Source organism: Paralichthys olivaceus, chromosome 12 (assembly GCF_024713975.1).
Source record: "Paralichthys olivaceus isolate ysfri-2021 chromosome 12, ASM2471397v2, whole genome shotgun sequence".
Lineage (NCBI taxonomy): Eukaryota > Metazoa > Chordata > Actinopteri > Pleuronectiformes > Paralichthyidae > Paralichthys > Paralichthys olivaceus.
In genome coordinates, this window is record NC_091104.1 from 14,906,244 (window position 1) to 14,931,145 (window position 24,902).

Below are 24,902 nucleotides of genomic sequence, written 5' to 3' on the forward strand. Positions count from 1 at the left end.
ATTCCTTAATATCAAACCAGTTTATTTTGAGGATGCCCAAGTTGACCACTGTTATGCACCTTTTGAGGCGACAGTAGAAAAATAGATTCAGTGAAACTAAATGCAACTTAATATCAATCTACAAACATGTTTTCTATGATAACCATACAAGTACAGTGTACCTGTTAGAATTCAAACACAAGCAGTCACACAATAAAGATGGTTCAGTTTCCAAAAAAAAGGCGCTAGATAACACTGTACACAAAACGAGCTACATGAGTTTTCAAAGAACTATTTGATGCAGGCTGGTTAGCTGGTAGAAAAGAGCTTGCATAGACATCAAAGTCACTTCTCCAATAAAAGCCCAGCCACAGGCGGGGGAAGGCACTGACTTTTCTACAGCAAAGAGCAAAACAAGGACTTTTATCCAACGGAACATTGTCCTGGAAAATAAAACAACTACCCAACATGAACATGGGGAGGAATCTGGAGTTTTGCATTTTTTCCCCATGAAGCAACCTAGACGGAAAAGTTATTTTTCTGCTTGGCAACTTCATTACTGCTAAGCAGGGAGCTAATATCCTCAGATCCTCAACATATTCCTGTTACTTTTAAAGTCGAGGAAAAGTGGGGAAAAAAAAACATCTCTACAAAACATGGGAATCCACACCAACTACGATATTGAACAGACTGCTCTAGATGCGGAACATTTAAGAACGAAATAGATTCAGAGACACAATCTTTTTGTTTTATACCACACATTCTTAGTGAGATTTCATGACGAAAAGACAAAAGTACACAGTGTTGTCCACTACAGTAAAAACACAAACCTTCAAAGACCACTAAAATGTGATAGAAACCATTAAAAAAATCCATCGGAACATGTGGAACTCAGTTCATTATATACAATTTCCATTGGAGATATGAGCCTGCAATCGCCAACTTTTCTTCAACGTAAGATTCCTTTTGTTCGAAATTCATTTGTTCCTTTTCCCTTCAGCTAATAAAACAGGTGGCTCTTACAGTGCAACGATGCGCGTATGTGAGGTTGTGTGCCAGCTGCTGGCTGTAACAGGCTTTTATGTGTTTACTTGCAGGGTGGTGGAGCTACAGCTGCTGCAGCTCTTTAACAGTATCAACGCTGACTGTGCTGCTCCACGATCTCCCATGAGGTGGTGAGACAGAGGCCTGATGTGTATCCATGGGTTTAGCATTGAAGGTCGAGTGAACTCCACCTCTGCCACCCAGATCTTTGCGGTGAACGCGTCCACAGTGAGCAGAACAGTCAAATAAGCTGTTAACAGGGGTTTGCGATATATGACATCATACTTAATTGAATAAGGAGCTAAAAACGGACTCTTCCAAGCACTGGTTAAGGCTTTAGATTGGATTTTTTTCATACTGGAGGGAGCTCTATCACACTGACCACCACTCTGTGCTAAAGACTGGTTAATCATCTCAGACCCTCTGATATGTACAAACAGACCTGACTAAAGACGGGGGTGTACAGTACTGAGATTGTCTAAACACCTGTGTGTATCAAAGTTATCCTTGCGCAAACACACACACACTCACACGCACAAACACCTGCTCCAGCTGCAAAACCGACAAATCCCCCTGCACGCCGTTTGATCATTGTACGTCAGTTGCCATGGCACCCCTATATTTTCAACTGTATCCTGGTAATGAACCAGTCTGTGATCCTCCTGACCCCCTCCCTCCTCTGAACAAAAAAACCCCACCAGGCTTCTGCCTCTAAGCTAGACACTGAGAGACTGTGATAGCTGAAGCCTGACATAATTATCAGACTGGGTTACTGGAGAATGACGAGCTCTGATGACCTACTTCCTGTCGGATCCAATTCCTGCTTTGTGTGACCAAGCCCTGGCCCATTACCCATCAGCACTGCAGAAACGTAGTCAGAAGGGGAAAACTAGTCAGGTGGGTTGCTGAAGGCATGCTACAGGAAGAAGTGGAAATACAAGTCATGGGAGGAACGAGCAAAGCCAGACATATTTACATATCATTTTATCACAATACTCTTGTCCCAGACTCTAAATTGAGATTCTAAACCAGGCCCATTCAATCCTGAAAATAATAGAGAGACAGCCGAGCTAATGAATGCAGTCTTTGTTCAACCATTGGTTCATAACTGAGCTACAACTAGTGTTGTGACCTCATGCAGGATTCACACAGCACAGAGCCAAACTTTCTTTACAATCAAACTCATCCCAGCAGAGTCTGAGTCATCCTCTAACCCAGCAGGTTCACAGAGATCATTCACAAGCATCGACAGTTAACCTACAGCTCTTGCTCTTTCCATACTCTGACTGTGTGATGGATGGCACAGTGTGAAAGAGGTAGGACAAAAGTACGGATCCTATAAATAGCAACCATCGACCACACCTTTTCCCTGCTCCTGTCAAACACACACACATACTATATACGCAGGCACACGCTTAGTGCTTTGCTGTCCACTGTGATGGACAGCCACTCATCACTTTTTCCCTTTTCTCAACTCAACCCCTGGCCCTCCACTGGGGTTAAAGTGCAGATTTCTTATAAGGGTAGTCAGGCTTGCTGGGTGACCTGCGGTCTCTGGCGATCTCCTCGGTTACACTGTTCCTGTGAGGCTGGGGACCCGATGATTCTCCAGCGAGAACCATCTCTTCCGGGGCATCTCTAGGTCCTATGTGCCTCTCATCATAGCTGTCCATGTTTCCACTGGGGGATCGTAAATGACCTAAACCATGAGTCAGGTCTGTCTCATTTGATCGCCCCCTTGGAATATGTCCCATCCTGGGCTGGGCCCCAGAGGGACTGGCAAGGACTCCATCATGTCTCTGAGAGGTCATACTGAGGACATCCAGTCGAAGTGGGTCAGGTGCAGAACGTCCTTGCATGTGGCCCTGGGGCTGAGAGTCAGAAATGTAAGGAGGTGGATAGGAGCTGGAGGGGGTGCAGCTGTGGCTGTAGAGGTCTGGCCCTGCAAAGGAGGGCAGAGGGTGAGTGGAGGTTGGGGTTGCAGGTCGGCAGGAAAAGTCATACAGGTCAGGGAACTCGGCTTGAGCCTCCAGCTTGGGTTCAGGAGCATGTCTCTTGCAGGAGTGGCCATGTCCAGGACCATGGCCGTGGCTGAGGCGGACAGAGGGGCAGGGCCCATGCGGCAGATGATGGCCTGAGGGGCCCATGGGGCTGTGAGGGCCATCTCTGTCCATCTCTACAATGTGCTGCTCCCTCAGGGACATGACGGAGACACCCAGTGCTATGTCAGGCATGAACTCCCTCATAACCGGCTCCATGCTCATCTGCAACAGAACAAATACAAATGTGGTGTTACCTGACAACTGTGCTGCTGATGATCCAGAATAAAAGCCATAATGCTGCATTTGAATAAACAAAAACGACACGAGGACACTCGGAAGTAGCACCCACACTCACCGCTTGCTGGTCTGAAAGCAAAGCTCGACCCATGGCCTGTGGGTTGGTGCAGTCTGGGGGCTGGGGCCTGGGCACAGAGGGGTACTCTGAGCTGCCATGCTTGCCGGCTGCATGGCGCTGGATCAGGGTGCGGTTGCAGGGATAGGAGAAGGAACGGGTTGGGGTTGGCATGGGCACGCGAGGTCGCCAAGCACCCTTGAGCTGAGCATGGCTGGGTGTGGCAGGGGGGTGGTATGGGGGAGGTGGAGGAGGTAGGGGTGGGTGGAAGCCAGCCATCCCTTCCAGTTCTGTGAACATGCTATCCATGGCTGGGCTGCTGTTTACCCGACAACGACCCACCTGGCGCAGAGCCAGAATTGGACTCTCATCTCCAAACCGTTCATCAGGGAAGAACTTGTAGGGGTTCTGAAGAAACAAAAAACAAAACAGGAGCTTATGAGATCTTTATCCATTATGGTGCTGGGAAAAGAAAACACAACATGTCTGTCTGAGATTGTTACAGGCCAGTGTGTGTGTATGCTGTATTCCTGAGGTCTGTCAATGTCCTCAGTCTCACCATCAGCACAGACAATCTCTCTCCCGCCTCTAACCCTTCTAACCCCCGGTGGAGACAAATCTCTTTGCTTTCTGCTGACCTGCAGTAACTCAGTGGCTCCGTCTGCCAGACCAAACTCCCTCAGCACCCGCAGCTGCAGCTCATAGCTGACAGTGGCTCCTTCACCACAGTTGAGGGCGTACGCTCTCTGGACCTGCTCCGTGTGTCTCAGTTCCTGCAGCCTCCGAATCATCTCTTTCACCACTGGCAGCTGAGGCACTGAAAGACACAACCGATACAAACACAGTCATTTGATTATTCTGACATTATTCTGGGCCACTCGGAAAATCTGAATTTCATAATGTTCACCCTCTGGTCACACCTGAACACTTCACTTACCTGGAATTTCATTGGCCACGACCGACGGAGCACTTGATGAATTCCCTGCCATTTGCTGGTGGTTGATCATGTGACAGCACTGAGGCACGGCATTGTTGACCATGTAGAGCGTGTCTGGGACGTTGGACATGCGCACGAGTCGCAAGCGCACCAGGTCCGTCTGTTCCACCATCATTTCATCAAGCACAGACTGAGGACAGAAAGACAGGAGAGGAGAAGTGAGACCCAAATTCTTTTAAATATAATAATATAAAATATAATTAATAATAAATTAATATCTTATGTGCAACTGAAGGACATGGAGAGGTTTTGCAAATTAGTTCCACTTGATTGACACTTAATCTAGTAATGACTGTCTGGTTGTGTATGTTTTCATAAATATTCATGGCCCAGAGGCCTATAAGTTAAAAGTAAAGTGTGCAAATTTACAAAATTAATCTCAGTGAAAATGATAGAGCCAACTATGGTAAAAATGTATGTATAGCAGCAGCAGTATGGCTGGTTTTCAGCATGTGTGAGCTGAGAACAGGTCCACAAATTTTCCAAAGGCTATTAACAATCAGTCTGTCCTCTTCCTCCTCTTTTCTCTTGGTGGTAGCTATGCGGGCCAAAAAAATAATCCTCTAGTTTCTGCATTGTCTGGAAGCTGCATTAATCACGTGCGACTGAGCCTTACCTTCGCCTCCTCTACGTAAGGAGAGAAAAGTCGGGGACGCACATAGATGCCTGCGTTCTTCTGCCGTAACCAGGCATTGGCTTTCCCCCCCTCGGCTGTGGGCAGCATGTCGGAGGGAGGGGTGCTTATCAAACCCCTTTTAAGCTGTGAACAGGATGGAGAATGATGATCAATGCTCTGTTTAAGAAAGGTCACAATGACGAAGGTGCACACTGCAGCTGAAAAAAAAAAAGGGGGGGAAAAAAGGAGCACTGACCGCGTCAACGAGGACGTCACTGTTGGGAGGTAAGATGTGCTCAGTTCGGATGAAGGGCAGGAGGGGAGACAGGATCTCTCTAAGCTCCTCCACATCCAGGTCTCTTCTCTTCACTCCCCTCTTGTTTACGCTGTGAGCTGTGCCGCTCAACAGGTTGGGCTCTGCATAAATGAGGACAGGAAGAGCCATTAGCAGCTTTTTAATGTAATGCATATGACCGTGACTATTTATGTAACCATGATTATGCTTTTAATTCCTTTTAACTCAACCTGCTGGCTATTTTTGGTTCATGGAGGTTCAATTTAGTGAATTATTGCTGTATACTGTATTTCCTGCTTTTTCAGCTTTCTAAAGCAGGTGGCCGGCGCTTAACATATCAAATAATATGATGACTATGATGACTAACCATAACCATAAACCCAAATAAGAAAACCACTTTCTAGGTCACATCACAAAGTCATGTACTATCAGTATGCAGCCACTTCTGCTGACCTCCTTTGAAGGGAGAAGTTTGGCTCCTTTTTTGAGATGCTTTTAAGAGTATTTTGGAGGCTCTGGTGAGTGGGTAATTTCCTCAGAGCTATTAGGGGGGCTGCTCAGAGGGTAATTATAGAGTGTATTATCTTACCCCTGTCTGCCATCCTCTTAATAAGCTGCTGCTCGCCCCACTTAACAACATACTTGAGAATGTCCTGTTCGCTCGCCTGTGAATGAGAGCAAGGTAAAGAGAAAGAGAGACGGACGGACAGAGAGTGAGAAATAGGACAAGGTTAGATATTGTCGAGAACAAAACTAGGAAGCTGTTAAATGAGGCTACAGTGAAAATACAACATGTTCAGGCTTGTGTTGGTGCGTAGCTCCGGCCTAGTTGGTTTATTTGAGTAGTTGGATTACAACACTTCCCCTCAACCATCTGGTCTGATGTCCAAGTAGTTTGGCAGAGCAGATGACAGCGCAGCTTTGATTAGGGCTGTGGCTTTGAAGGCATTTCCCTCCAGGGTACGGTGTTAGCTCAACTCTGGAGACCCTTAGTGTGCATGTGTGCTAGTGAGTTCATCTGTGAGTGTATGTGTTGACTGTATTTTTACCAAGCAATCATTGTGAACAAGTTAGACACCTATTACTGAAACTTCACACCAGAAAAATTTAATTAAATATAACAGGGGGACAGCCGACTGACGGGTGATGTTGTGTTTCCTTACCTGCAGGTAGTCTGACTGAATTGCGCTGAGAAGGTGCTCTTTACTCAGCTCGTAGAGAACATCCGAAGAGACAACCTGACTGAACTCTTCACAGAGGAAGTGCATGGCCTGTCTGTGGACCCACTTAGAGCCGTATGGCTGGGAGCTCCACTTTAGGATGGGGACGAGCGAGTCCAGGGACAAGCTTTCCACAACGATGTCCTCGCAGCCTGGGAGAGCCAATGACATAGAAAAATAAATAAACATGAACCCTAATATTTAATCAAATATGTTTATAGGCATTAATGTATCATAATGTTCAAAAGATGGTAAAGCCTGAAAAACAAACAGTTGACATTGATTCAACACAACAAATATTGGAGTACAAGAGGCGATCCTTCAGCCACTGGCAGACCATCAGTAGTTTTGACTTGTATTCACTGACCCAGAGACTCCTGTAGCTCCACATCCTCCCTGCTGCATTTCCTAAATCAGAGCACATACCAGAACAGCAGGCAGCGGTTTAACTCTGTAACACACCAACTCGCAGAAATGCCTTTGATACCTTGATGTGTTTGAGTCTCAAGCTGCCTCCTCTTAACCTTGATACGTTAACACAACAGCCTGGGGACATGTGCTGCCGCTGCACAAGCACGCACACTCTGAAACTATGTACACACGTGTGCATAAATCAAAATTGCAATGCGAAGCCACAGAAAGCTCAGGGCATTGTGTACCTGCTTCTATTCCACTCAAATGAACATCTGAATGGTTTGGTTAATTCAATTCCCGACAAGCCAGAGCGTCAAATGGCTTTTATTCTTTGTCTTTGTCTGATCAATGATGTTTAATACAAAATGGCCATCCGTGGAGATAAAGCCAGACTGACTGACGTCTGGCCAGAGCTGCTCTGAAACGAAATACAAGCTTGCCAACTTCCTCATTCCAGGCCACCCTGTCCATCAGCTCTTGGTTGGGCCCGTGGCAACACTCCTCAGGGAAACTCTTATCTTAAACTAAAAGATCTGAGCTGCCGTTCCACCCCCCAAACCACCACTTTGAACATATGCTTGGGGAAATTGGACACCACACTTAAGAGTGATGACTCCAGCGATGCTTTTGCTTTTGAGAATGAGGCTCCATATCTGTTTGAGCTCAACTCAAATGTTCTTTAAGATGAAAAAACACATGTAAGCATTGATGTGAATGCACAATCACATATATGCATTGGTGCGTGCACTCTTGGGTGTCTTTTGCTGTAATGGCAAGTCTGAAAAATGCAAAGCAGACGCCCGCAGTGTTTTAAATGAGGGCTGGAAATCCTGCATCATTAAGGAGACGGATGAAGTTGAATTGTGGACCCAGGCACTTTGCCTTTTTTTAATCTGCTGGAAACAGACTGGAAGAGGGAATGAATTCTCAACATATGAGCCTCCATCTCCACCACTCCATCCCTGTGATGTCTTGTCTTCTAGAAAGTGCTTTAGCTTGTTTCAGTCTTTTACCTTTGCGTCTTTACCCTCTCCTTAAAAAAGCAGACACGCAGGCAGGCACACATGCACAAAAGGCGAACAATTCCCCACTTGGGACCAGTAGTGAAGAAAAGCAAACGGCTCAGCTTTGTGTTAGCCCATTAGAATTCACAGCGACAGCCAGTTTTAAAATGCAGCACTTTTATTATGAGGTAGAGATTACGATCAGCATCATATCTAATACTAACTCGCCTCTACTTCTCTCCACGGGTGGCACACCGCATTCACTGGAGCGTAGCAGACTGACTAGAATATCAACACAACAGCGGGAACAGCAACAGCCAGCGCTACACAAGTCTAACTTTAAAGGACGTTTGCATTTTATCTTGTCGTTATTATTTGGAGCTCCTTGCTTAAAACATTAACTGCCGTCAGTAGCCTGTAAACAAGCCTGTGGATGTAAATCGTGTCTGATGATCGCTCAAGGACTGAGCCTTCAGTCAACACACATGACAGGGCACTGAAAGCAATGGTCAGTGAGGGAGCATGGAGGGAGAGACGGTGCAACAACACACACAGACTGAAAACACACCAACTGGCAATCATTTCGGTGATGCACTTGAATAATTAATAAGGCTTTTAATATTGGTTGCCATTTGAGTGAGATGGAGTCATAAAGGGATACACTTATTGAGAATTAATAAGGAAGAATGACAGAGAGCTTAACCGCTCTGCAAAAACCTCCACAGGCCAGAACTTCACACAGCCAGAGGGCAACAGTCGAGGAGCACGCGAGAAGGAGGACAGGGTGACAGATGAGAGGGCTCTCTCCTCATGAAACCCCTGACATCAACCTCTCTGCTGCCTCCTGAAGAGACGTGGCTGCTACTGAAAGTCCCCAGTGGTGAGATGGACTTTGACATAATTCTTGTTTCACAATCAAGCGACAGATGGCAGTTTTTTTTTTAATTTGGAGTGTGCAGGCTTCACAATTAAAATAAAACATAAGAGTGGAAGAGAGAGCTCAAACACAGTAATAACAGGACATTGCAGCAACAGACAAAGAGAGGGGACTTGGATAAAATGACACCGGGTCAACCTCAACCATCTCGCCACATTCCACATTGAGGTTTCATGGGAACTGTTTAGAGCCGAGCAACACAGTGGGAGGAGAGGGGATAAAAATATCCTGCAGTAGGGGATTGTTGAAAGGGGGGATGGGAGGGAAGAGGAGGTGATGGTGTGTGGAGATGACACTATTTGCTTTCTTGCAGGCTTAAGCTGCCAGACTGACCCCGAGAGTGACACTGCTGCTTGGGGGCGGGAGGTGGTGTCTGTCCAGCTGTGTGCACTGTGTTAGTGTGCGGTGCTACTCAGATCAGTGCACAGGTCTTATAATGATTTGAGTCATGGCTCTTTCGTCAATGCAGCAGTTCAGCAGCTGCCCAGAATTAATCCTGTGCTTCAAAAACATGATACCGGCATATTTTCTACTGTCAAGTGCATTATGTCCTAAAATGTGTTTTTTTGTTTTTTTACTTTTATTTTTTTTGGACAGCATACATGTTGTGGTCATCTTCAAGCTCAAATATTCACACAACCACACCCACTGAGATTGCAAAATATACTAAATTTGTCATCCAAATTGTAGCACACACTCTTTGTGCAGGTCTGTAGTATCTGCTGCTTAGTGATGAACCTACACACGTGTAGTAAATTCAAAACAAAATGCATAAATCAAAGCACCAGCAGAGCATGAATCATGTGTGTCTGCAGCTGCTTCACAATAAAAGCCTTTCAGCCAAAGAAAATCTGATAAAAGGAGATATCACTGGAGGGCTTTTACTGTGAAAAGGCTTCACTCGAGTGATTTCACACACAACAAGACCTTTTCAGTGTTTAATAATATTGGGACTTGGTGTTAAAGATGAAAATTACACTGTTTTGATTCCATTACACAGCATGAGGCAGTGAAATGATAGGCCCGCATGATTAAATGCATCTCGTATCACCATTTCACAATTCCCCTCATTGTGGTTGAATGAAATTGAAGATGGTTATAGGATCTTAGTCACACAATCTTGATGCACAGTGAAGACACAAAGGTCAAAACACTTTTTGTTTGGATTTGAAATAGGCTGATTCAAGCATGGCAAAGATTGTTCTGATATAAGTGGAGCTTTGTTAGCTGTGTTGGAAACTGGCCAGCAAATCAGATATGCCACTCTGGACGAGGTGAGAGGGGCAAAACGAGTGGCTCATGTAACTTTTGGCATTTTACTCGGGTCATTCTGAAACAGTGAGTCAAAAATCCAGTGTCACCCGAGTAAAGATAGACGGGCGGCAATGTAGACGACCAGTGATGAGGTGTTGACACAAGCTCAGATGCACTACATGTATGAGACAGTACACTGTCTGCCACTGGAGCCTCAGACAAACCCTCCGGTCTGTAACAATCTGCTACTGGCAGCCGCAGCGCCAACAGATCACAGGCAGCCAAGCTGTTTAACACTGGACTATATGCTAACATGTGCATAATGTACCTTGAAATAAAAGTTAGAATATTATGACGCAGTGTGAGATACATATACAGTTGTGAGGTATTAATTCACAAAAAATCCAGAGAGTTCTTATGAAATTCTACTCATACTATCAAGTCTGTGGAAACAGACACTATAATTATGACAGGCCAGACAAATTAAATTTGAAATTCACACTGAAGGCTATTTAACTACATTACCACTGCTCGTACTGAGGCTTTAAAGCGATTTGTCCTTGCTGAGACCACAGCAGCACTGACAGTTTAATAAGGAATCAAACACGACTAAATTGTGAAATGGATTATGTTCCAAAAGTGGAGCTGGACAGTAAAACAAATGTATCAAAACATTATGAATCTCTTAATGTCCTAAATTACAAATAACGCAACTTTAATTAAATGACAAAAGCTCTATAAAGCATTACATTATGTTGACTTCAGGTTATGTTTTACCAACAGCCCAGTCATATTAACATGTCATTAACTGACATTAAAAAGGACAAACATATCAGAGGTCAGAGCATTTAAGAAGAAATACATACATTTATGAAAAAAAAATCAAAGTTATGGCCGTAAGGTTAATCTGATAACATGTCTTGATTTAGATTAGTAGTTATATTGCTCAGCCACACTCACAAACAAGTGTCGACTATGTTGCTGTGATCACGCCATGTCTGAAGAGAGCATCTTTTTTTAACCTGTCATGTGCTGTGAATTTTTGTTTGTATGTTATAAATGTGTGTGATTATGACTTACCTTGAGCCAGCATACTGAACTCCAGGAATAGAGCGATATGGTACAGTTCCATCGCCTCCTCTGTGCGCGTGCTGGCCCCACGGCCCCCGGACACCAGGGCCTGCACCTCACCAAGGCTGCTTGCTGAAGGACTGCCCCGTAGCACCAACCCGAGCTCCACCACATCTGTGTACATGCAGTGGAGAATAACCTGCACGTATTTACGTGGGATGATGGACTCATCCAGAACTATGCGGGTGGGTGTCTGCAATGTGCGCTCTGTCATTTCCTCTCCTGTGCGGATGCGTCTCTGCAAAAGGTTTCTGAAGAAAGGTGAACGTGCTGAGAGGATTGCCTTGTGTGCCCTAAGGTCCTCGTCTGGGGTCCTGGGCCCCCCACTGCATGCTGGGCCCACTGTTGGCACTGCAGCCACAGCGCCTCTCTCATTACAGCTCTCTATCATCTCAGAGTCTGAGGAGAAGCTGAGCAGAGCATCGTAGTAACACATGTAGTCGAACAAGCCCTTCATATCTGCCTCTAATGAGTTGGGCGTACCAAACTCCTCACTGAGCTGCACCAGTACATCCACATTCTGCAGCCTGGTATCCTCTGCTCCGCCCACTCCAAACTCCCCAGTGTACAAGTAGTGAAGCAGGGCAGAGAACATAGGCACATCGATGCCGGCAGTCTCAACATCCATGAGAACCTCTGCTCCATAGCCAGGGGAGGAGGAAAGCAGAGTCTTGAAAAAGGGGCAGCGGGCAGCCAGGATGGCCCGGTGAGCTGGGAAGCAAGTACCTTGGAAGATGAGGTCCACATCTGTGCAGTACTTGTGCTGGTAAAGGGCGGCGAGATTCCTCTGCAAGCTGGGAGCCTCGGCACGTGCCAGGCTGGCCTGGAAGCTCAGTTCCTTTAGGGCCGCTGTGCCCTCATACTCCTCCACCAGGGCGTTTGTGTCACGGACGTCCCATCCTGACAAAAGTTCTCGCATCTGCCGTGCATGATCTGCAGAGCGGCTGGACTTCCTCCGTTTGATGAACCTCCGTTTAAGGGTCGCTAGACCGAGGCTCTTCTTCTTCCTGTCTGCGGGCCGCTCATGGCCGTGCTCCAGGCTGTATAGCTTTGACTCCCAGCCATACCCCTGCTGAGAGTAGGATGAGGTCCCTGGAATGAAAACACATGTGGGTTAGTGTCACAAGAGTTTTAGTTTGTGTATAAAAGCACAATAATATTAACACAGAGTGGATGTAATCTATTTACTTCATGGATAAACTATGGTTGTTTTGATGATGCCTGTTCACTTTTTAAAAATAGTCTTTTGATGAGACATGAAACTTCATAACTCCGACACCATTTCACTCTTGAGGCCAGACGACTAGAAACACTATCTGTCTCTGCCCCCCCTGTGGTATGGCCAGCTCTGTCAGGCCAGGAACACATTGGATCTGGATCTGCATCTGGATCTGGTTGAACAGTAGAACAAGACAGAACCCCTTTTGTTTTGTTTTGTTTCACATCACTAAGAACCAATTAGCTCAGAGAAGACTTTGTCCTGCTTTGCACTTCTCAATGAATGCGAGTCCATTCATATAGTCGGGTCCCCTCAATTACACAGTTATCTTTGGCCTGAGAGATGGGACTCAAACGTCAGAAGGGGTGCTGCCAAGGAGATCCTCTCTGCCTGCCCTTCTCTCAGCATCCATCAGTGTGACCCAAATAGTAATTATTCTAACACTGAGAATCATCTGTGGCCCGGGCCAGCTGAATCAAGTAACCAGAGAGCTCAGAGAAAACCTCGGAGGTGTCAAAAGGCTAGGGAGATAATTTTGCTTCTTTAGTGATACTTTACAGTAGAAGTCTACAAAACCCTCAGACCCAAGTCTTTGAAACTGAAATTAACAATGTTGTTTTTGTTAAGGACGGATTTATTTGAATCCACCTTTGAAGCAGTTCTCTAAACCCTCTGGCACTGGGGGCTGCACGGAAAGATTTAGGGACTGCAAACCAGAAACACTACTTACATGCTAACATGCTTCCCAACAGAGTGAGAGACTAATCTCCAACAAACAAAAACACTACTTAAATATAATTAATAAATTATGTATAGCACAATACATATAGAATGTGTAGAAGTAACACGGAATCTTATATGTCAGACTTTTATTTCAGCGCACGCAAGTACAAAACATCCAAAGCAGCTGCACTCCACAGGGGGAAGAATCAAAAGTTTAAAAAAGGTCTTTTGTACTCTGAAAGATGTGAGGATTCAGACAGATTTATTCTAGTTGTGGTATTTCTGACATAGGCCCCGATGCTGTTAAAATCTGAGCCTCTGTAGCCATTGCACCAGGCAGCAGAAAAGTGAAAGTCTGACAATCGCCCTACACCAAATACTTGATGTGATTTTGGATATATCCACCCATGATGGACACAGGTTTCGTTGCACATTTGCCCCTTACAACACTTCATAAAATCCATAGAGCTGAGAAATGGGGATGCATTGCTTTTTAAACACAACTGAGTCATTTGTACCAGTCAATGGGCCAGTTCAAGAGCTCTCGTGGATGAAAGGTATTCACCTCTCGCAGCATTATCTGTAATGGAAACCTGTTAATCAAATCTGAAGTGTGAGTAGAGCCATGCTAGACCCCCATTATGTGTTTGTATCATGGTAGCATTGAGCCAATTTGGGTTAAGGACAAAGTTTCAATATTTCCTTTTAGAAGAGAGTGGGAAAATTGTTTTCTGGCAATTCGTTCAACACAGAGATTTTTTAATCACATTCTATCTTAAAATACAGAATGATTTTTCAGTATTAACTGACAGATGTGACTAGAAAGGCACTTTGAGAGCGGGCACCTCCACCAAAGCCCAGCAGTCCCATAATAAAACCTAATTTAAACTCTCTAGATTCAGATTTTGATTGGTACCAAATTGCACACACCCAGACAAACAAACAAAAATCCCCGGATCTGACCCCTGATTCAGATCCGCACCAAAATTTAGTGGGTCTTTCCCTGAAGTTTTATGGAACTCCGTCTAGTAGTTTTTGAGTAATCCAGCTAACTAACAGACAGACAGACAAACAAGCAGACAAAAAAACCACTTGTTAAAGGTTCAAAGTGTAGAATTTAGTGACATCTAGTGGTGTTGTTCCATATTGCAGCTGAATACCCAGAACATCACACTTCCCTTCCAAAAATGAAAGAGAACCTATGGAAGCCTTCAGTTGACATAATACTCAAAAGGTGTTCAGTTTGTCGAGTCTGGGCTACTGTAAAAACATGGCAGCCTCTGTAAAGAGAACCCGCTCCTGATGTAGACGTAAAGTATTTAAATATAAAGGGTCCATTCTAAGGTAAAGAAAACAACCATTTGTGCGATTTAGATGAAACACTGAAAACATCACTAGGCTTATTTTGTATTCAATTTCTGCCAATAGATTCACCTAAATCTTACACACTGGACCTTTAACCTGGCGGCGATTATCAGAAAGAGTACCTACCTATAAAAGTCTGCTGTGCCTGTGCGTTCCCCCCTGTGCGTGGGGAGCATGAGTGTGGATAGCTGGACCCATTTGCACCCATCCTCACTTCTCTTCACTTGCTATTCGGGGGTCCCCCCTCTTGCTGAGTCATTCTGCCCAGACGATGTATTCCTGTCAGTCCTCAGTTGTGGGTCAGGCACGGATCCACTGAAGCATCCTCAGAGCCCTGGGCCCAGTCTGCCATGCCTGGAGGGAGGAATAAGAGAAGAGAAAGAACCGTAAGAGAGATGTTTGAGCCTGACACTGATTTAATTTTTAATGTTGCTGACTAACATCTCACAGGGATTAGAAATCCTGATGAGTTTGGACAGTTTGGACTCTGTCAAAGATAACGAATGGCCAGAGGCATCATTGTTAAGGAAGCTGCAGAGAAGGACATCTATTACTATACATCACACAGTTTCAGCCACATGGATTTCAGCAATTCTGATGCTGATGTGCGTTGATTTGTGTACGAGACTGTCTGACTATCAGCAGAGTGTAAGTGTGTGTGTTTGTGTGTGTGTCTATGCAGTGTATAATTACACTGCAATTTTAGTGACAATTCATTGAGCAAGGGCGGATCAATTAAAGCCAAGCTGCTTAGTTTTACATTCTCATTAAATTACGATTAAAATTCATCTCCAGGCCATTTCTCAAACTGCAGTTTTATTCTGTCCGTGCAGCACAGATACAAGTTCATATGAGCACTGTGTTGCAGCTTTGATGGTTGTGTGCTTATAAACATGGCTTTCATTTGCCATGTTCCAATGCAGTCTCACATTATGTGTCACCTTGCATAGTACGGATACATACAGCACTGACTTTCCCTTTTAATTAGACTAATTAGAGACTGATATTGGCCAATATGAGCCTTTCACAGATACATCAGCATCTATGATGGTGGAATTACCTTTAAATCAAATATTTTTTTTTAATTAAAGCTATATTTATTTGGTTGTACTTGTGTTTTCTTTTTACTTAGAGTTATAATCAAATGTATGTTTTAACTGTAAAATATTAAGCCTCAACTACATTTCTTTGTCATAAGGGTGTGATAACTACAATTAAAAAACATATCGGTAGAATTTCTTCACTCCCCAATAACAACATCAATATTCATTTTTGGTCATTGTGTCCTTTAACAATTTATGAATATGTGTTACTTTCCATTTTGCTGTTTTAGTGACAGTAATATTGTGCATGCTGGTTCACAGTCACATGCACTGTAATGTCTTACAAAGAGACTAGAACAGAACAGAGGCATTATTAATACTACTAGTAACACATCTGCTTATCCAATGACTCAAAATATGTGCAGTGAGAGTGACCTACATGTTTTAAATTTACTTCATCAACAAATAGTATAGAACCCAGCATAAGCCTTGATACAGATTTACTCCATGTTGCACACCCCGGCCCTTACGTGATATAAATTCTATGTTATAATATTATTTAGGTTGCAGTCAATTAATGTGGTTGGTTGAGCATAACAAAACTCAAAGACGGAAAAATCTATTTGCAAGACAGAAATAGAGAAATAGTGGTGAGCAACCACAAACAGCTCCATATGGTCATTTTATCGCTCGTCTTGCCAGCCGTGACACCAGCCAAGGCGCTCCCAGTAGGTTTTCTGCTCTGCCCTTTTACTGTCACACTCTCTGACCAAGCAGAATGCAGGGCACCTCATTAACTAAGCATACCGTCAACCAACCAGGATGTTAATTAAAAAGTGGACTCATTTGTACCAAGTAGAAAACTATCAAAACTATTATCTATGAACTAGAGGGACAGCTTCTCACATTTCCATGGCACTTATAGATGGCATTGCATAAATATATTCTTTTATACACATCATTAAGAGACTTGGAAATGTAACACTCATTGCTCCAGAACTTCATATGTATATTTCCACATTTCTCCTTTCTTCTGTGTGAAACCAGACACAGAAATAGTGTGATGGGGGGGTGGCTGTTTTATCTCAGCCCGCTAGTTTTCCCTGCCAACCATACTAATAAATCATTGTGCCTGCCCCTGTAGAGCAGCACTCCACAGCCTCCCATGGGTTCAGTGGAAAACCACAGCCTTTTACTCCACGCACACAAAATAGTCACCAAGCAGTCACACTGGAGCACTCCCAATAAAAGTGTTAGTTGATCTTTATTTCATTAGACTGCTTTAAATAAGCCCTGTCTTCACAGGGAATGCGTTAGGACAAAATTAGAAATTGAATTTGAATATGTAGGAGAGGAGGGAGCCCTTGAGATATATACTGTCTTGTTTACAAAGGGGGGTGGGGGGTGGGGTCCTCGGAGGAGCACAGCCGAGGCAGGATAAAACAAAGCAACCGACACATCAATTGAACAATATGCTGACTCCCAGATTGGAAAACGTGCCGGCTTCAACTCATTTAAAACGCGTGCACCAAATTTAACTGCAGCTGCAGTGCAGAATTCTAAAAGCATAATTTAGGACAGCTACTTCCCTGAGACCTGATACACATAAGCATCTCTCGCCACAATCTCTTTGATGCTGAACATTAAGACATGTCTTTGCTGTTTAGACCCCGAAACACCGTGCGGCTGAGTTGTGTTCGGCCGGGGAGCAAAGGAGGGCAGTGCCACAGACGGGGGAAGGCAGACGCTGGGCAAGCTGGACTATGCGTCCCTAATGAGAGGTGACAGGAGACACTCCTTGTCCCCACCTATCTCTCTCTCTCTCTCTCTCTCTCTCCCTCTCTCTCTGCACACACATTCACACACAGACATACGCACCCTTTCAAACTGCCCACCTTGCCTCAGACGTCAGGATTATTTTTGTTTTATTTATTTTAGCCACTTGCAGAGGTTTAATAAGGACAGAAACCCCCAGCGTCCCACAGAACATTACCATACAAAAAGGCTTGGCACCAGCACATGACCGATGTATTATTCAAATAACAGTGAGGGCACTTAATAAATCATTCATGTGGCTTTCCTCATCATGGCAAGAGAACAGGGAGGAGGCAGGTACGTATGTGGGTCTCCTTTCCGGTCTGCAACCTGAAATTTCATCATCAGGAGGATGTTCTTACTATTCCAGCGCAGACTTTTACAAATCATTCCCCTCAACACTGATACATGATGATACAACAGGTTATTGTTACTTTATATATTCTATTTCATTTTTTTTATGTTCTGTTTTATTTTTGACACTGAGACTCAAGCATTTTATTGCCAGAGACTGCTAAATATAAATGTTGGGCATATGACAATAAACTCTTGGATCTTGAATCTACCAGGGCTCAACCAATGTAAAGCACAAAATCAACTCTTTGACTCGATGTGAAAGACGTAATGAAGCCAGAATGTCATGACAAGACTTCCAACAATCAGAAGCCATGTGAAGAATTACCAGGGCAGTGTAGCACATAATTGAGAAATTTAAATTTCTTGCATTTCTGGGTGTTGAGTAACATTTCATGAATACAAAAGGCAGCCCAGCATCAGTGTACTCCACCGGTCCTACAGTGAGTGCTATGAGTGAAATGATGAAATCGCCACCTTCTGATAGTTATCTATGTTAGGTTCAATGACCTAATCTTATGACGACGAGCAATCAGCACGACGGTTTCACAGTCAGGCCTGAATGAAAGAGCAGCCACAGCAGAAACAGTGAAATGTTTTGAATCCCCTTAACACTTGTCTGTGTAAAATAACACTGTAAGTGCAAAAAGCTTTTTATGTGTCAAAGCTTTCAAATATACAGCTTTTTTATTAGTGCTGGCATTTTATGATCTCATGTAGTCTTGTCGCACTAATCCCAGAAGAAACATTAAAGTTAGTTGCTGGACTCAGACAAATTATGTCAACGAATACCATGTTATAATTGCAGTTTATTATAAATTTAGGAGCATATATCTAAGACACAAAATCTGTTAAACGATCTGTAGGGAGAGGTGGTGATTATGTGTTTTGCGAACCAAGCTGGACAGAAATACTGCTTCAGACAGTAATTATAGACCGTTTGACTCTTTGGATATCTGATACAATCAGGGGCGCTCTAAAAGGGTCATAATAAGCAATGCAGCGGTGAGCAGAAACCAGAACTTTCTAACACAGTGACCTCTACGGTATTGATGTGTCTGCACACATCCCACAGCGAGACGTGCGAGTGGAAAATGGACTGCAGGTGTGAAAATAAAAGCCCAAATTACTCCCATGAAAATAATAATCTCATAAATTATACTAAATGATAGCTGCGGAGAGGGAGTTTAGAGGCAGAGACGGCTGTTTACCCCTGCAGTGTTTTTGACAACCAGGTCAATCAGCATGATGGTGAATCAGGCCATTGGACTTATTACAGACGAGCTGCAGGAAACTACAGGAATCCGAACAGGCTAGAAAACAGCTACCGAAACGACAGAGACAGACAGAGGAAACAAAAGTACCCACAGTGATGACTCATGGTGGGCAGCCTCTGGATTAGCCTGTGTCAACCAACAATATGAACTGTAGTGCTGCATATTTGACATTTCACTGGCTATGCTGTCAGCAGATTACATGTTTTTTCGCTCTGGAGGCCATCCTAGACAAACAAAACAGTGGATGTTATTACACATGTTATTTAAACAGTGTAAGTATAGATTTTTCTTTTGTAAATCTGAGAGAAAACATTATTATACCTAAAGCGACAAAGACTGAATGGATGAATGACATTCTCAGGGTCTGCTTGGAAGCCAACACTGAACAGGGCCATCCTTATAATGAAGAAACGTTAAGTGCACAAGCACACACACAAGCATGCACGCACACACGACTACACAAACACAGCCTGGCAGTCAATCTCCAGAGAATGAATGGCAACTCAGGAAACAATGAGTTATTTTAAATGAGTTGTCAATGCTCCTTGTTGAGTTCCCCATCCAGCTGGCCAGGGTAAACAGCACTCAGGCCAAAGTCCAGCTCATTCTGTTGCTCTGTGGCAAGTACTTGCAAGCTCGCAGCCTTTTATGCCAGTCGTGGACTTCAGAGCATGTAACTCCAATAATTACGTGTCATTTTAAAGGCCCTGCAGCACTGACACAAGTACTTAACCTGGTAAATAGAGACCCACAAACACGGCTGAGCACAACGAATGTAACTTTTTCTGAGCAATAAACGGAAACAAACATGCAGGTTGGTTTTTTTCCCAGAGGAAAACAGGGTGTTCACAATACTGAGTCCAACCAGAATTTCAGTGAGATTACTACAGGATTATCATAGTGTGCATATGGCTCCTCAATACTTAAACAGATGGTGATCTATCAACGAACATGGTATAAATTGTTGGAGAAACCCTTTGGCATAGCTAAATAAAAATATATTAATGGCGTGTAGGGTTGGCCAAAACTTTTATCAAGATAAAAAACAATCAAATCATATTTAAGGGCAGAGAATTACAAACACTTTACAAATCTGGATAAGATCAATTGTGTGTTATATCTCTTCTCTATCTCTCCTTTTGGATGCTTTTAATCATCTTGTGACCCTTCAGATGCATCCTGGGACCCTTTGAAGGGTCCTAACACACCAGTGAGAAGATCAAATGGAAAGACTCATTTCTGCTCCTGAAATTACAGAGAATAGAGAAACTGCTTACTTAAACCTAATGCAACCCAAAGTAAATGGAGCGTAACTGACGCATAAAAGCTACTCGGGGATAATTGTGTGTCATGGATCCATTTCTCCGTCTCTCTCTCTCTCCTGCTGATGGCACATTAACCGAATGCAGTTTCAACTTTACGAGAACTTACGTCAACATTTTTATCAAGATAGAAATGTCATATCAGTCAAAAGTTATTTCCTCTCTATGGGAAAAGAATGTTTCACAAATCTGATGTAGATCAATTGTGTGGCACCTCCTCACTGGACTTGCAAAATGCATAAGAAATATATAGATGTATATTGAGGCTTTGTTGTATGGTTGCTGATTAAAATTATACAGCAATAATCCTTGATGTTGTTGTATTATACATTTTAAAGAATTTGGGTGATGTGGGGAAATAGGAATCTAGCCTGTGAACAAGAAAGGATGCCTCTAAATTAGCCTTACCAAATAATACAGGCACATTTTCATAAATAATTGACATTTTAATTTATACTTGATACTATATATATATATATATATATATATATATACAGTGGATACTATATATCCACTGGTCTTTATCTATGCTGGATATTGTTCATACTGGATATGATTTTTTCTGGATATAATTCATACTGGGCATCATCTTTACTGGATATTGTTCATGCTGGATGTTATTCATTCTGGATATTATAGGCACAACTACAAATGAATAAGACTTCAATTCACGAGTAGGATGCAATCTCGCAATGGATGACAGTGGGTATTGTTGCCATAGCATATCCTATCAACAACTATTAGTCCCAATAAACAGCAACATGTTGGCTGATCCACTCAGTGAAAACACACATCCACACTCAGCTTCACCAACAACCCGCTCTCACAAACAGGAAACAGACGTAAACAAGAAACAAACGCGTAAAGAAAGCACTCACTGGCAGCGGCTTTGTTAGCCTACCGTTACCGCGGAGCTATTGTTGGCTCTCCGGGGCTACTGGTGGACGGCTACTACCGCAGCTCGGCGGACCCACCGCAGGTTAAAAGTGCTTGTACGGGCAGAGAAACAGCTCGTTGTCGGTCTCGGCGGAGGAAAACGGGAAGTAATTTCCAGATCTTTTCGCTACCGCCGAGCAAAGGGGAGTCGCATTCAGCGCAGCCCTGTAATTAGTAGCATATCCTCTCGGAGGAGAAGCTAAAGGGGGGCAGGCTGCCTCCACTTCACCTCCGCGCAAACACACTCAAAGCTGGAGGCGACGCAACTGTTGAAAGCGAGTGGATGTGTCCGGGTGTATTTACCAGAGAGTGCGGGGCTTCGTGGATCCTCCGCGGGGTCTGCTCGCTGTGTGATCGGGACTCAGACCCAAGTTGTCCCCGGCAGAGAGAGAAAAAAAAATGCAGCTCAACACCTTCTTTTTCCAACTCCGCTCATTACGCACGGATCGACGTCAACGTCCACATTTGATCCGGAATACGCGACCGCTTCCGCGCTTGCGTCGACTTTACGGAGGATTTTCAGCGTTTGGCTCGAGAGGAAAGTCAACCAGAAGCGTTTTTTCTCTCTCGGTTTGGTTCGGTGCTTCCCCGGAGCAGCTCAACGCCTCGCTGGGTGGTTGTTATGGCCTATCCCAACCAAATGCCCACGATAAGCTAGCTGCCATGTCAACACAGAGCATCCGGCTATAGCCTTCAGAGTAAAAGTCCCAAATGGGCATCCATGGCGCTTGCGCAATAAAATAAAAACATGAGATAAAAGTTGTTTTCATCCCATTTGTTGATTTGTTTGATGGTGGCGATGTCTCAAACCGCTTTACAATACACTTTCACCATTTACACACATTCATACAATGCATCTGGGAAAACCGGGATCGAACTACCGACCTTTTGGTTAGATGCAATAAGATCATACTTACACTTCGGTGTGCATTTGAATGAATCTGCACACATTTCCACGTCCACGTGTTTACTTTTATACTTAATACTTTTTTGTTTTAATTTAGTTTTTATTATTCTATGTTTATTTCTTTCACTGGTAATCATATTATTCTCTGCATGTCAACATTGTGTTGTCTAATATTGTGACATCATATATTTAGGTATTATCATGTACATTATTATCATTTGTCATTTTATTGTGTAATTTTGTAGACATGTGCTAAATAAATCTAAACCTAAACTAATAAATAAATTATTTCCATCTGATGTCCCTGACCAGTTTTTCAAGGCACCCTAAATTAACTAAAATAAAATCACCTGTTTCATATGATTACAGATAATCCATGTGCATTACACATACCATTCAAAGTTCTAAAGGTATGCGTTCAACGTACATACAGACAGACAGATATTTGTGGAATTAGGAGGTAGATGCTTGTGCAGTTATTAAAATCCATTTTTAGAATGAATTGCAGGTCTACATGAAAATCGTGCACATGACTTTCAAACCCCTAGGTCTTTGTCCCGCCTTTAAATTGGGTCAAAATAGCTTTACTTCCTGTGTTTTGTCCAACTTGACGAGCTCCCCAAGCTCATCGCTGACTGGTCAGGAGGCCCGTCAGTAACACAGCGGTTTGTGCAATAAGACATTTACCAGCGCCCTCTAGCGATGTGACTGGGGCAGTGGGCAACGTGGAGGGTATGTACGTGTCAAGATATGTTATCAGCACCCCCCCACCCCCCACCCCCCTCCCGCTTGAGAACATCAGCTGTTTTGTAGAAGAGGACACACATCCAGTCAGAAAACATTGGGCGGTGATGCATTATTGAAAGTTGTGTATAGTTTGATAAAAAATATTATTCCCCCTTAAAACAGTTTTATTTATTATTTCTTTTAAAATGATGAACTCAATACTCATACTGTCCTGCAGTATAATAATAGATTAAACCAATTCAAACCGTGCACTGGGTTCCTCCAGCTGCATGCAAACACTGCAAATAGCAGAGAAGAGATGAGGAGGTGGTTTTATCTTTAAGGAATAAAAATGTGCTCCTCAGTTGAAGTTCTCTTGGCTTCCTGTAGAGGGCGACACAATACAGTCAGGGTTTGATCAGGTGAGTCCTGAACCATCCCTTAGCTGTGCTGCTATAGGCCCAGACTGCTGGGAAACTCCCATCATGCACTGAGCACTTCTCCCCTTCTTTCTGTCTCTCTGACCCCACATTCATTTATTTACATGTCACTAACTTTCTCTCTCTCTCTGCCTCTTTCTCTTCCCCTTTCTCTCTCTCTCTCTGTCTCTTTCTCTCTCTCTTTCGTTTTCTATGCCTGTCTCTCTCTTTTTCTCTTTCTCTCTCTGTCTCTTTCTCTTCTGCTTTCTTTCTTTCTCTCTTTCGCTTTCTCTGTCTGTCTGTCTCTTTGTCTCTCTCTCTCTCTCTCTCTCTCTGTCTCATTGCAGGTATCTCTGCAGAACTGCAGGATTCAGACAACAACAACAATCATTATGATGGATTGTTCTTGCTATGATTAATAACATCCATAATTATCACTCTTATTGTTTTCCTATTCTTTTCCTTTAACAGCATTTCTCATAATAATCATATGAACGTTACATTTGAATAAAATGTAGTAAGTAACTAACTGAAGCCTCAGCCAAGCCTTGAATGCTGTTTATACAAATTTGTATTGAACTTTTTTGCAAAACAGACAAAATGATAATGCACAAATGTGATTACACCAGCAAGCACTTCTCTTTTTAATTGTGTACGATAAATAAGGGTTTAAAGATTATTATTTCAGTTTTTGAGAGGTTGATCATTGTTTCCCTAAAACACTTTTATAATCCAAATAAATTGAATAGTTTTCTCCCAGAGCAATTTGATTATTTCCCTGAACGCTCTGCAGATGTGTCTAGTAAATTAGTTGAAGGAATGTTGCCAGATTTGGATTAAGTTGGTTATTTTTTGCAAGAATATATGCACACTGCATAGTTTTTTAATAAAACATACGCAAAGTATAAGTGTGGACTCAATATCATTTAATGAAATATTGGAATCTGCACTCCAGGTAGATTTGATTGTTGCTTCTTCACGATGAGTCATTCACACAGTTATTCAAAGTTGTTTCTTCACAGTTGATATTATGATCAATGTTAATTAAATAATATGTCGGATTAATGCCGTTTGTATTGGTCTGTTAAACTTTTAGATTTAAAAGAGTTACTTTTTGTTCTGACTCAGCTAATTGGTGTTTGCTTCATTCAGTCATTCAAACATTCCCTGTCCTGATGGGACCTTTGGTCGGTTTGTTTACATGAAAGTCTTTGGCCAAAGGAAGTGACTCCTCCCAGCAGTGATGGGAATGAGATGAAAGTTGGGACTATCTCTTCACATCTCACAGGATATGAGGAGAAGTTTCCACAGAATCTTTTCCTGTGAGCCGAACAAAGCAGAATGATGTTCTCTGTTCTGAGGAGACCAGCTCTGACCAGGTCCATGCTGATGAAATCTGTTCAGCAGAATCTCAGGTCGATCGTCTGCAGCAAGCCGCCAAAGGAAAAGATTGGGCCAGTGGTATGTCAGATTGTTGGAGTTGTTTGGTACAGGTCATAGGGGCACAGTTC

At 43.3% G+C, this 24,902-nt stretch overlaps 1 protein-coding gene across 1 annotated transcript; it reads right to left on the minus strand.

Annotated features, from left to right (window-relative positions):
- Positions 1–5: 5 nt before the first annotated feature.
- Positions 6–21,980, minus strand: btbd7 (BTB (POZ) domain containing 7). Its single transcript, XM_020084958.2, has 11 exons — positions 21,643–21,980; positions 14,719–14,946; positions 11,235–12,377; positions 6,489–6,697; positions 5,915–5,990; positions 5,287–5,447; positions 5,031–5,174; positions 4,355–4,544; positions 4,056–4,234; positions 3,421–3,825; positions 6–3,287 (listed from the first exon to the last, which is right to left on the minus strand). The coding sequence occupies exons 2-11, from the start codon at positions 14,798–14,800 to the stop codon at positions 2,523–2,525; spliced, it is 3,354 nt and encodes a 1,117-aa protein (XP_019940517.2). The 5' UTR covers positions 14,801–14,946; positions 21,643–21,980; the 3' UTR covers positions 6–2,522.
- Between the last annotated feature and the right edge of the window lie 2,922 nt (positions 21,981–24,902).

Bases quoted from the DNA above. Each gene is read 5' to 3' on its own strand.
- btbd7 (XM_020084958.2), bottom strand. From the start codon at position 14,800: ATGGGTGCAAATGGGTCCAGCTATCCACACTCATGCTCCCCACGCACA. The intron at 5,991-6,488 runs GTAAGGAAACAC...TCTCATTCACAG, and splicing joins TTCAGTCAGACTACCTGCAG to GCGAGCGAACAGGACATTCT. The intron at 4,545-5,030 runs GTAAGGCTCAGT...TTCTGTCCTCAG, and splicing joins CTTACGTAGAGGAGGCGAAG to TCTGTGCTTGATGAAATGAT.